Raw genomic sequence first — 14,029 nt, forward strand, 5'->3', positions numbered from 1 at the left:
CTTACTTACTGGTTCGCTTATTTCAACCCCCACCCCCATGCTGGACTCTTCTCTCCTACCGGTAACACAGAAAGAAGGATCCTGTCTTCCATGAGGTGCTGGAGCCTCGAGGTCTGTAAGACTCCTGCCTTCAAGGGTTTTACCATCTTGCAGAGAAACAGCGCCGTACAGGGGAAAAGATGGCAGGTTCCACAACTGTGCCTCCTGGAAGCTGACCTGGCAGCATGCCCGGGCCCTGCCCAGGGCAGTTCTCTAAGATTCTGAGCCCACATGTCCCTGCTCAGGCCTGCCGCTCACTCTTTGGCCCATCCTGTATTCGTGCAACTCCAAAGCCAGTTAATCCTTAAAACTCCAAGTGAAGGGACTTCCCTGGAGGTCTAGTGGTTAGGACTCTGTGCTTACACTGCAGGGGGAATGGGTTTGATCCCTGGTTAGGGAACTAAGATCCCACATGTTGTGCAGTGCAGTCAAAAATAAAAAATACATGGAACTCTAAGTTAAAAACCCCCAAGGTGTCTCCATGAGCCTGTCAATGCTCAACAGATGTTATTTGGATAAATGAAGCTGAAAGATGAGCCAGGGCACAGGGATGCATGTCCTGGTTTGCGCTCTGAACAAATCATTCAATTTCTCTGGGCGTCAGTTTCCGATTCTCTAAAGAAGACTGGGTTGGGTGTGCCCTTTAGCTCAGAAGTAGGACAATCCAAAGTTTAGCAGGCCCTCACCTCTCCTCATGGTTTACTGTGGATCCTTTTGGTCCCCAGTCAATCAAAACATGACCCAAACCCAAGTAAGAATGAGAGTGTTCAGATGTCTTGATGCCTTTGAACACAGTCATGAAAGTCCTGGTCTTTCAACACCCCAGTCTCTCTACTTATCTTGAACTATTGCAACACTGAAAATTATAATAGTAATAATCTGATTCACTTTCAGGTTCAGGGTGGGGAAAAGAAACACCACAGAAATGGACTCATATTATGTGGGAGGAGTTGGTGACTCTCAAGTACATGTCCTTGCCATAGACTCTCAAATCAACCATCTCCTAATCTGAAAGGTAGATCTCTATTCTTCTCCAAACCACAAATCCGATAAGTGATTGAACTTCACCCCAGTACCAAAAGCCCCAGAGACTTCCAAGTACTGAACCATCAGATAAAGACGATGCAGGATTGGTGTCAGAAGCAACTGTGGTTTGGTTTCCCAGTTCCAGTACCCAAACTACAGATAAACATGTTCTTAATCTCTCTGTGTAAAGAAAACCATTTTCTTCTTTGCAAAACCAGACCCTGGCAAGTGGAAAATGAACCCTAACAGAGGGACTGGATGAGGTCACTGGAGTGTTTAGAGGAGGTGGGGACTTTGACGTCAGATTCCCTAAACTTGGCTTTATACTGTTCTCGTGGTATTTGAGTTTATCTGGAGATTTTATAAATACATCCACAATAGGTAAAAACTATTTAATTCTGTTTGTAAATACACACATACACACTCACATATATATATATACACACCACATGTGTATTTGAGAACAGAAACATCACAAAAATCAAAGAACTGCTGCCTCTGTCCCCTGAGTCATGGAGGCTTCTGACGTTTTCTTGACAGATTTTTAAACGTTCTCTTCTTATGCTACTGTTAAAAATTGACAACAGTTATACTCAATACCTCATTTTTTTCTCAGGATTTGCAAACATATGTGAGCAGTCAATACCAGTCCTCCTGGGGACTTCCCTGGTGATCTAGTGGTTAAGAATCCATGCTGCCAAAGGAGGAGGTATGAGTTCGAGCCCTGGTCAGAGAACTATGAGGTCATATACCATGCGGCATGGCCAAAAGCTAAACAAAACAAAACAAAACAATGGAAAACACACCAGTCCTCCTGAAGATTAGATGAGAAATCAACTGGAAGATGAACTGGTATAGGGACTCCAATCCTAAGTAATGTGATGCTACTTAAAGAGCGGGGAGGGCACAGTGGTCAGGAAGGTGCCAGGCTCCCACTGGACCCTACAGGACCACCGAGCCATGGCTGGCAAAAGCACAGCCCTGTGGCAACTTCCAGGCCCCTGTCTCCCGTGCTCAGCTCTTTCATTTCTTTCTTTCCACAGGATTTTATCACCTTCGCACAGTCTATGTATTTCGTATTGATCATGCTGCTGTTTCTTGCCTGTCTTCGCCAAGTAGATGGAAGCTTCACGAGGGCAGGAGACTGTGTTGTTCATTAACGTGTCCCAGGCCCCTCAGACAGGGTTGGCATATACAATAAAGCTGGCAGATGAACCGGTGGGATCCACTACGTTCAGGAACTGGGGGGCTTGGAGGCTCGAGGCAGAGGAGCCCCCACCTTCCCCCCACCCAGCTAAGAGCGAAGGTGGAACAGTAGAGCTGGGGGACTCGTCCCTTTAACCTAAATGGTGCCTAATTGGAAGATGTTTATAAAGAGGCCCACGAAGAGGTCTCTAGTTCCATGGCCCTGTTTTACAGATGAGGAAATACAGGGGAAATGACTCATTTGCCGAAGTCTCCCAGCACTCAGCCCCTCATCTCCCAAGTTCCGCTCACTGGAAGAAGCCGTTTTTATCATGTAGGTCAAAAGTGTGTGTGAAGGGATTTCCCTGGCGGCTCCAGTTGAGTTAGGACTCTGAACGTCCACTACAGGAACTAGGATCCCACAGCCAAAAACAAACCAAAAAAACCCGATGCATGAAAACAGAAGACTGTGCCTATAAACGACATTTCAAAACAGCTAAAATGACCAACTACACTGGTCTACCTGCTTAATGAGCACAGACTCACTCGGGACTTCCCTAGGATTAAGTTCGGTCGGGAAACCCAGCTCTCAGCCCGGAGCTCACCCAAGTGTTAGGTTAGATGCCGAGCCCCCTTCAGAGGCTGTCTTCAGGGACTTCCCTGGTGGTCCAGTGGTTAGGACTCTGTGCTTCCACTGAAGGGGACCCAGGTTCAAACCCTGGTCAGGGAACTAAGATCCCTCAAGCCACATAGGGCAGCCAAAAAAAAAAAAAAAGAGGCCAACTTCACAGAGTGACCTCCCACTTCTACTGACTTCTGTCAACATGATTCTGGCAGAGTTTAGATTTGGTCTGGACCAGTCTAGTGAGTTTCAGAAGTGAGTTTCCTCTTGTTCCTAAATCAGCTCTTAGGATTCTCTGGGTAACAACTCAGGGGCAGTGGCTAAGACAGGGACTGGCCATCTCCTGCGGGGCCTTCTGCGGTGCAGCCTTTCAAAGGTGCACCTGCTGCAAAAAACACCTTCAGGCTATGATAATCACCCAGATGCCCACAGCACTCCAGACCACAGAAAGGGGAAGGAGAACATCACGAACTGGGCCCTCTGGCAACTCATTTCCAACGTACACATTCTCGCCCTGCTAAGAAAGTCCCTTTTGGCTTTGTATGCTTCATTCTTGTACTTTAACAGTTCAACTCACTCCTTCCACAAATTTCTCCCATACCCACTTGCCTTGGCTACTTCACTCTGGCTACAAACTTGAAGAAAGATTTTATTACCCACCAGGGGATGTGAAGGAACCTGGAAAACGGTGTTGTTTGGATTCCTTCAGGCCTCTTAATGTATGAAGGCGGCAAAAATAATACATCAGCTTAAGTGGAACTGCAATTCTAAACATCTTATAATTCAATAATGAGATGTATTTGAATGTAAGGCCAGTTATCGGTTAAAGCTGATTTTTTAAAAAGCAAATTCAGTAGTTAGTACTCAAAGAGCAACAACAACAACAAATATCTGTCTGTCTGGAATTACTTGCGCTTTAAAAGGTGGATATAGTGTACTAGAAAACACATAATATGTTTCCCAGGTGGCTTAGTGGTGAAGAATTCGCCTGCCAGTGCAGGAGACTAGGGTTCGATCCCTGGTTCAGGAAGATTCCACATGTCAAGGAGCAACTGAAACTGTGTGTCACAACTATTGAGCCTGTGCTCTAGAGCCTGTACTCTGCAACAAAAGAAACCATCACAATGAAAAGCCCACGCACCGCAACTAGAGTAGCCCCACTAGCCACATGCAGAGAAAAGCCTGCACAGCAACAAGACCCAGCACAGCCGAAAATAAATAAATACATAAATTTTATTTATATATATACATAAAGAAAACATATAATGCTAGGTTCTCTATTTCTACCTTTTTTTTTTTTTTTGGCTGCACTGCATGTGGGATCTTAAGTCACGGAACCAGGGATCAAACCCGCATTCCCTGAATTGGAAGTGCAGAGTCTTAACCACTGGACGGCCAGGCAAGTCCATCTATTTCTAGTTCTGCCACTATCTAGCAGGATGGATCAGTCCTAACTTCCATATAACACACGCTGAAAGCCGGCGGCTCTGGTCTGCTCCAGGGTTCTGTGACATCACAGGGCACAGGTGAACACTCTGGCTGAGTCCAGGATTAAGGAGCAGGGCTTCCCTGATGGCCTCAACCTGGCTGCACATTAGAGTTGCCTGGAGTTTATTAAAAAAATTTTTTTTTAAAGAAAGCATGCCAACCTCCTCTCTTAGAAATTCTGATTTCATTCGTCTGAAGTGGGGCCTTGGCATAAGGTTATTTTAAAAGGTCCCAGGTGACTCAGTCAGCTGGGGTGGGGAAGCACAGACTCAAGTTCACACATTCCCACTGCAGCTGAAACAGGTGTTTCTCTCACTCCTAGAGGCTCCTCAGGAATCACGGGTCATTTGCTTTAAGAGGAAGGAGATCCGAGTTAGTTTTGGTCAACAAACTCCCCTGACCCAACTGGAGATCGACGACGATGTCAGGTTCAAGGCTTCTGATGGCACTGTTTGTTCAGAAAATGTATGAAAAAAAAAAAAAAAAAATCCGGTTTCCATGACAAACTCTCCTGTAGCCAGGACAATGGTTCCCCCGACTCTGAAACACAGAGGGGAAGATAATCTCTTGGAGGAAGGGGTGGTTTTGAATTATAATTATTAATTAGTCTACTAACTAGGGAAATCATGTTTCATACATAAGAGGACTACCCTGGATCAAGGTTCATTTTTTTAATAGTGAAACATCATGCTGAGTGAAAAATGAAACCGACTTGGAATAATCACAGGCCATTTATCTCCTGGGGTTTGGCAGTGGGAAAATTAATCTCATGACTGATATGAGGGGCCGATCAAGACAGCACTACACACTGGGGGTCATGTCCACCCAAGCAAGTATCTTGGAACCCCTCTCATTGTGTGGAAGGAGACACTGTTGATAAGATCCCATTAAAGAATGTAAATTACAGCTAGGGCAACATTTTCCTTATTCCCTGCTCCAAATCCATAGCCCATTCACCCAATGATAAAAGAGCTCCTTGTCTTATTGGTCTTCAAGAGCCTCCAAGAGAAATCTAATCAATATTCGCTGAGTGCCTGCTACAGAGGGTATGGCCGACTCACTGTGCTAAACGCCAGGGAGGATGCAAAGATGAGCAAGACACAGTTCCAGCTTTCAAGGACAAACTGGCAGGAGAAGTGTGCCACCCCACGCAGGGGGACCTTCCTGCTCCCTCCTCTCTCTGTCACCACCCTCTCCTGAGACCCACCTGAGCTAAGCAAGTTCCCTCCACGGTGGCCCAAGGGCCAAGCCTACTCCCTCTCATGTCATCACACACCCAAATCCTGGTGCCAGAACCTGGTGGGAGGTGGGCCTCTGCAAAGTCAACCCGCACCCCAGACCCAGCCTGACCATTAGACAGTTCTGTCTGCCCAAAGCTCTGACTACAGTAGGGAGGAGCAACTCTGGTTAAAGGCTTCTAAGACGTGAACTTTCGGTTTTGCTATTTCAGAAATATTCTGGGGCAAGACCTTACAGAAAGACATGCACCTGCTTGGATATTATTAGACCTCAAGCAAAGAATCGAGCTTAAATGGCAGGTTTGGTGTAAGAGCCTCTTCACCTGCACTGTCCCCATGATCGATGGATGCAGTCAATGCTCCCGATGGAGATGCTCAGAAGGCAGCGTTTTCACCCAAAAGCTGCGTGCATCTTTCTTTTTTTTTTTTTTCCTGCGTGCATCTTTCTCAGGTTGAAACGAAGGTTGAGAGGCTGCGACTCTCCTGGGAGGATGGAGACCATTGGAGCATCTCCCCGAGCCTACAGCAAAGTCTCTTTTCACTCCTTCTCTGGATCCCATCTCTCACTGCAACATCGCTCGGTCAGTCCTCGGGTTTGTTCTAACAAACATACCAGAACGTAAGCACTGCAGGGGCTGCTCTTCAAAGGGAAGCAGGAGGATCGGATTCAAGGTTCGGTTCCCTCGCTGGCCCATGACCATGGACAGGTCATAAGCTCTGTCTGGCCTCAGCTTCCTCATCTATCTGTCATGGGAACACAGCAAGGCAGTGACTGTTCACCGTGGGAGGGCAGTGGTGATGCCTGGGTGAGGGTAGTACCTGCCCCAAAATACCACCCTCGAAGGTTCTAACCTGCTCCCACCACTGTCACTGATGGTCATGCATCCCATTCCTTAGGTGGGGGCAGGGTGGGGAAAATATTAAGACTCAGTGGGACTTCCCTGGTGGTCCAGTGGCTAAGGGTCCACACTCCCAGTGTAGGGAGCCCAGGTTCAATCCCTGGTCAGGGAACTAGATCCCACATGCTGCAACTAAGATAAGGCATAGCCAAATAACTAACTAAATAAACAAATATGTTTTTAAAAGATTTATCGGTCTAAACCAGCAAGATCTGTTCTAGGAGTCTAACATACTCTCTGTTGTTGCTGTTTAGTCACTAAGTGGTGTCTGACTTTTTGGGACCCCATGGACTGTAGCCCACCAAGTTCCTCTGTCCACGGGATTCTCCAGGCAAGAATACTGGAGTGGCTTGCCAGTTCCTTCTCCAGGAATCTTCCCAACCCAGGGATCGAACCCATGTCTTCTGCATTGCAGGTGGATTATTTCACCACTGAGCCACCTGGGAAGCCAAACATACTCTGATGGGAAGCTATGCATTTATCCATACATGCGCTCACTGCTCACAATACATCTGGAGCTTTTCGGAAATTTTCTTCAAAGAATATACTTTTGAATCCTCTAAGAGGTAGAAAGTCTCTCATTAGTTTTTAGAAACAGCCAAAAATCCAAGTGCCCTTTATAAATCATGCAATCAAGCTAAGTAATAACAGTTTTGATCAAAATTTCAGTGTGGGCCATGTCAAAGCTATATTCAAGCAGAGACTGGGAAAAATTGGGAAATGTTTTAAGTTGTGTAAGAATAAACAGCTTAAGAATTAAAAAAAAAATACTTGCTTTTTCAGGGCTCCTTTTTTCATTTTAAAGTTGAATTATTAAATGACACTAAAAAAAAAAGTTTAAAAAAAGACTGATTTGTTTGACATGAACATTGACCCTGAAGGGGTGATGATTTTGAAAAACACGACATTTTCTTGGATGAAAAAGTTCAGGTACGTTTGTGGAAAAAACAAAACAAATATTTCACTCTATTGTCAAGTGGTACATTAATTTTCCTAGGAAAAACAGCTGTATGGACAAGCTAATGGTTTAAGAACTGTGACCTCCAAAAGAGACAAACAATGCATCAATTTTTGATTTATAAACAGTTTTGAGTTGAAATTTTAAATGGCCTCCTAATCAACTATCAAAAGAATCGTGGGAATTCCCTGGCAGTCCAGTGAAGGACTCCATGCCTCCACTGCCGAGGCCAGGGTTTAATCCCTGGTCAGGGAACTAAGATCCTGCAAGCTTTGTGGCACAGCAAAGAAAAAAAAAAAAACAGCAACAATCTTTTCTGTAGAGGGTGGGCTACCCATAAAATCAAACTCAAAGAATAATGCCAAGGTATTTCTGAAGCCACATCTGCTAGAAAGCTGATCTGAAACCACGGCAGACCAGAGGACCTATATTAATTAACATTTCTCGATAGGTTTGTAGATACATAGGGCATCATGAAGGAACTGCTGTGGTTATTCAGGTCTTCGAAATATAAGCAAAATAAAACCTACACATTCCGTTTGCAGACATTAAACCCACCCTGCTAAACGGAAACACTTTAAAGCTTACTTTAAAATGGCCATCAAGAAACCAATTTAAGGTTGGCTTGTGCTTTTTAAAACATCTACTATTGCTTGGGGGCTGGAGGAGGGAGCTCTTAAAGAATACATATGACCAGCAAATTCTAGTCCTAGGAATTTATCCCAAGGTAATAATTAAGCAGTTAAGATGGGCTCTGGAGTTTAGCAGTAAGGTTTATCACAACTGTTCATAGTAATGAAAATTAAAAGCAGCCTGAATATCTAAATGGTTGAGTGGTCAAATTACGGTATACCCATTCAGAGAAGTATTACAGTAAGCTATATACAGGGAAGCAGCCAGTGAGAATAATGTTGTAGAATTAAATTTACTGACCTAATAAGATCTAAGTTTGGGGAAGAAAAGCATAATTTATGCAAAGTGAGCACATAAAAATGTCCAGAAGGACATATATCAAGATATTAATAGACTAGTCATCAGAGAAATGCAAACCAAAACCATAAGGAGATACGACTTCACACCCACTAGAACAACTGTAATTTACAAAAACAAAAAACAAAAAAGATATTAAGCGTTGGTGAGAAACTGAAGCCTTCCTAAACTGCAGGTGGGACGGTTAAAATAGTGTAGTTGCTTTGGCAAATGGTTTGCCAGTTCCTCAAAAGGTTAGACAGAAAGTTACAACATGACCTAGAAATCCCACTCTTCAGTATATACCCAAGAAATATAAAAAATACACGGCCATTCAAAAATTTGTACCTAAACATTCACAGCAGCATTATTCATAATAGCCAAAAAGGGGAAAAAACCCGTGTCCATCAAATGAAGAATTGATGTACAAAATGGGGTATATCCACATAACGAAATATTGTTGTTTAGTCACCAAGTTCTGTCTGATTCTTTTCTACCCCGTGGACTGTAGCCCGGCTGGAGTGAGTTGCCATTTCCTTCTCCAGGGCATATTCCCCACCAAGGGATCAAACATATCTGCTGCTTTGCAGGTGGATACCTTACCACTGAGCCACTAGGGAAGTCCTAACGGAATATCATTCATCAATAAAAAGGAAAAAAAGCACTGATACAGGCCATAAGACGGATGAACCCTGAAAATGTTACATGAAGTGAAAGAAGCCATACATGAAAGACCACATGTGGAATGATTCTATTAATATGGAATGTCCAGAATAGGCAAATCTATAGAGACAAATGGAGATCAGTGGTTACTGGGGGCTGGGAGGTTTGGGGAGTGACAGTTAACAGGTATGGAGTTTCTTTTGGGAATGATGAAAATAACATAAAACTGACTGTGGTGATGGCTGCACAATCCTGTGAATACACTAAAAATCAGAATTGTATATTTTAAACAAGTGAATTTTATGATATGTGAGTTACAGCTCAAAGGGACAACAGAGATGGTTGGATGGCATCACTGACTTGATGGACCTGACTTTGAGCAAGCTCCAGGAGTTGCTGATGGACAGGGAAGCCTGGCGTGCTGCAGTCCATGGGGTCACAAAGAGTCAGACACTGCTGAGCTGAACTGAAAGATGTTAGAATGTTAACAGAAGTAATGTTTGGGTAATAGAATTATAGGTTTATTGTGTTTATTTTTTAAATTTAGACTATATTTTCTAACTCTTCTTTCTACCATACATATGAATACTTGAGAGGTTTTCTCAAATCTTCCCATGTTATTATACAGAAAGCACCAAACACAAAGGATTTGAAGAAAAGGAAATCTACCTTTCTTACAATAGTGGAATAACTGGAAACAACCCAAATGACCCCAGTAGGGTGACCACTAGGCAAAGCATGGCTTGTTACCACGTTAGCCCTGGTCAGTTTTGACCCCCGTCCCTACCCTGAGGCTGACACAGAAGGCTCAAATGCTTTCTGCATGGGTGGTGGTTTACTAAGGTGCTGCTGAAACTGACAGACGCAGTGGTGCACTCAGAATATTTCCTAACAGGTCACAGGACACGTTTTGTGGGGAAAAAAAAACAACAACTGAACAAAAATACAGAACCCTCTTTTATACTGTTCGACTTGCTGTGTGTTTGTACGTGAACAAAGATCATAAGATAATCAGAAGTGATGCAGAGCCTGTGTAAAAGTGAAAATTTTTAAAAGTCATGTATGCAAGGACCTTGGGACTTTGTTTGGTGTTTGAGGGGAGGGCGGGTCTCAAGTTCTAGTTTTCCTAGTCCACATGTGTCCTGGTGCACTCACTCATTTAAATATCTCTAAACGCTTGTTGCTCTGAGGCAGCAAACTCTGAAACCAAACATGGAATATAGGTAAAGAAAAAACAAGGGGGGAAAAAAAATCCCCAGCCCCTGAGAAATACAGCCAACCAGCATGTTTATTATTCAAAGACTATGATTCACTGTCCCTGTTTTTTAAGCCAGCATCACACTCTAATCATATTGCTAGGTTACGGGCCCCGAGTTATGCGTGCATAATAAAAACGGAATCCATTAAAATGATACATTAGGCTTTTCTCCCCTATATCATCTCTTTAGGGAAAACATTTAATCATGATAAAACACACACAGTATTAAACCTAAATATTACTGTGGATTCCCCAAACCAAAGAGGTTTCCAATGAAACTGAAATAGTTATCCTATGAGTATTCAACCTGGAAAACAAGAGTTGCCATCAAAGGCAGGCAAAAATTCCCAAGAGGCCCATGCAGGTGGTACTATTCAGCTCAGACAGGAGGAAACCTTTATGTGGCTCACTGGCTTTTATATTCAGGAATACGGTTTACCATCAAACTTACGCAAGAATCACTCTCATACACATTTTCTCTTGTGAATTTAGAAGTTATATCACTGTGGAGAGCCACATGGGCATGCAAGTTAAAAAAACAAAACAGACGAATGCGCACTACAGTCTAATTTCACGATCAGCAGTCTTGAACGTGAGCTTCAGGAGACACTCTCCTTCATAGTATATATACTCGAGACCTCCTATGAGGATAATTCATGCAGGTAATAAGTATCAGAATAAATGAGAAGCAAGGCCATTTCTAGGTAAGACTTAACGTCTCAGTGTGTTTTTGTGGACACTTCTCCGGGACTTTGTTTAGTCCCCTCTAAAACCCAAACATCAGCTCAATAAAAGAGATCGCATATCCTAAAGTACCCTGAAGAAAGTGCCCTGCCTTGCATTCCGCAGATCTCCTTGGTACTTGAGAGAGGTGACACCCAAACGTGGCGCAATGAGGGCCACAGGGCAGCGATGATGTGACGGCAACGATGCACCACAAACCAACATCAGGCACAAGACCCAGGTCCAGGGAGGAGAAGGAAACTCACTGACTGGATAAAGCACCTTCTGGATTAACAAGACAGGCTTGGGTGCTTAGAAACACTGACATAACTGCATTTTAGGTCCAGTAGCCTAGAGTCTTGGCTTGTGGATGTCTGGCTAAGACACACACTGAAGGAGAATCACAATATTGCCTTCGCTGCACTAGTTACTTCATCAATCAAAAAGAAACAGCATCAAAAAAATATCCCCTGCCCAGGCATTGTATAACATTTAAAAACGATGACTTACGAGTAAAAAACACCTTCTGGGGGATGGGATGGCAAGAAGAATTTACATTATTATCTAATGTGATGTGCCAGGTCTCTTCACACATGGGAGTGTGTCAGCTGTCCCCATTTCACAGATCAGGAAAGAGAGTCTCAAAGACTCTGAGGATACAGCTACCAAGGGACCGGAAAGCACTCAGGTTTGTCTGATTTTACAGCCACTACACTCTGCATGCAACATCACTGCAGCCTAGTTTAACTGCAAACTCTGCATTTAGAACTTCAAAATAATAATTCCCGGATTCTCTGCTGGTGCAGTGGATAAGAGTCCACCTGCTGATGCAGGGAACACGGGTTCGATCCTGGTCTGGGAAGATCCCACATGCCACAGAGCAGCTAAGCCCGTGTGCCACAGCTACTGAGCCAGTGCTCCTCAACAAGAGAAGCCACTGCAATGAGAAGCTCAGGCACAGCAATGAAGACCCAGCACAGCCAAGAGTTAATTAAAGGAAAAAAAGATTTAAAAAAATAACAATTCCCACTATGTTTGGGGATCGAAATTTTTACTGGTAGGTAATTCTGGGAGTGCAATTCTGACCTTTTCCCTAAAGAGCTGTTACACTCAAACATAACCTTTTGATAAGGGTCTGAACTCTTTTACCAAGAACTCTGGGAATCTTGGATTCTAAATACAACTTCGAAATATTTACATGAACTGAAACTATAGTCCCAGTTAAAGGCTACAGTTATTTTTGGTTCTTTAGCCAAAGTTATTCAATAACTGAAACACTAGAGTCCAGTGACAGAACAGTAAACGAAAAGAGGTGGCAAAGAAAACCATAAACACAATGATGATATGAAATGATTGGTTTCCATGTCACACATTTTGGTCATTTTCTTTACACTCTTTTTTGTGAACGGATGCCAGGCACCAATTAACCAATCCAAGATGAAATGTTCAAGTTCAAAACCTGATTCCTGTTGAGAAAGTGGATTTTTTTTCCCCTCAACTAGAAGGAAAACTTACATGACTTTTGTGGAGTGTGTATAAATTTTCCTTTAAAAAAAAAAAAGAATTTGAAAAAAGTGGCCTCCTACTTCTTCAGCTATTTCCAAATTCTTGTTACCTACCCCAAGAGCACAGACTAGTATTTACCTAAAATGCATAACCTCCAAAGAGTTCACGCTATGGCACTCAGGGACACACATGTCCATTCTTCATCTGAACACCTAGTACCTGATACACCATATTAAAGAGTACACAGTGGAGATCATTAAATAGAACCTGCTCCAGTGTGCCATGCCCACATCCTGAACAATACATTAAAAAAAAAAAAAAAAAAAACCTAAATTATGTTCTTTCAACCAGAAGGAGGAAGAAAAAAAAGCCGAGTTTGTCCACAAAATGTCCTCCCAGCCAAGGTGTCCGAGTCCACAGCCTGAGAGAAGGCCTGAAATCGTTAAATAAATGTAAACCAGGCTCTTCTCTACAGAGAAAAAAGAAAAAAAAGATGAAAAGACGTTTCGGACAGCCCCGCGGTGTTCTCCCACCAGGAGACAGTCGTTTAAAGTTAAGGAGCGGCTTCACCACTGTCCCATATGGGGTTTTTAAAAACGAGTCCCATTCCCACCGCTTAACCTGCTTAAGGAAGTCTTGCTGCCCCCAAAGGAAGCCCGCTGCCTCCAATACCAAGAAACCTGCAAGGCAGGTAAGCAGAATCAAACTCTTGGGGAAAGAATGCTTAGCCACTTTCAGTGGCATTTGTTTCCCAAAGTTATCGCATTTTGCAAAGTTCAAGCGAGGATTATAAACGCAAGACATTCCCTTCCCCTTGGTCACAGGGCCCTTCCTGCCCTCCCTCCGCGGCCACCGCCAGGCCAAGCCGGCTCCCACCTGTGGAAAGGGTCCGACAGGTGGGACGGCCTCCCAAGGGCCCCGGGCCTTCTGGACACCCTGAGGTGCCGCCAGGACGACACAAAGTTGCGTCGGAGAGCACGCGGCCCGGGAGGCGCTGCTCGTGACAGCCGCGCCGGCCCGCGAGGCCCCTGGGTGGCGGACGCCTCGGCGGGGCCGGCCGTGGCCGCCACTCCGGCCGGTCAGGAGGCCGCCTCTCCCCGCCCAGCGTCGCCTCCGCCCCGGCGGACGCACGAAGCCTGGGGCCGCCGCCGCCGCAAGCCGCCGCATTCCCGGCTCGGACCCCAGCCCGTGCCGCGCTGTCCCCCACCCCAAGCTTCCCGGTCACTCACCCCGGGGCAGGGCAACAGTAATGCCAGCAGCAGCAGCAGCAATCGGACAAGCATGGCGAGGACTCGGCCTGGCTCCTGGCCGGCCGGCCGGCTCCAGGGGGGCGGTGCGGGCAGGCGGGCAGAGGACGGGGCGGGGGCGTCGCGACGACAGAACGGCTGCGGCCGGGACTCAGGGGACGCAGCGCTGACTAGGCGGTGGCGGCACCCCCATTCCCGGCCCTATAAG

At 44.9% G+C, this 14,029-nt stretch overlaps 1 protein-coding gene and 1 non-coding gene across 2 annotated transcripts in view; one reads left to right on the forward strand and one right to left on the reverse strand.

Moving 5' to 3' along the window:
* Positions 1–14,029, reverse strand: part of ERN1 (endoplasmic reticulum to nucleus signaling 1) — an 82,363-nt gene extending 68,334 nt beyond the window's left edge. The window contains exon 1 of the mRNA XM_019981768.2: positions 13,804–14,029. Coding sequence (XP_019837327.2) covers positions 13,804–13,857 — 54 coding nt within the window. The 5' untranslated portion in view covers positions 13,858–14,029. The remainder of the gene's footprint in view (positions 1–13,803) is intronic.
* Positions 2,908–2,980, forward strand: TRNAG-UCC (transfer RNA glycine (anticodon UCC)). Its single transcript has one exon. It is a non-coding gene; the product is annotated as a tRNA-Gly (tRNA).

The sequence above is a fragment of the Bos indicus genome, chromosome 19, assembly GCF_029378745.1.
Source record: "Bos indicus isolate NIAB-ARS_2022 breed Sahiwal x Tharparkar chromosome 19, NIAB-ARS_B.indTharparkar_mat_pri_1.0, whole genome shotgun sequence".
Classification (NCBI taxonomy): Eukaryota; Metazoa; Chordata; class Mammalia; order Artiodactyla; family Bovidae; genus Bos; species Bos indicus.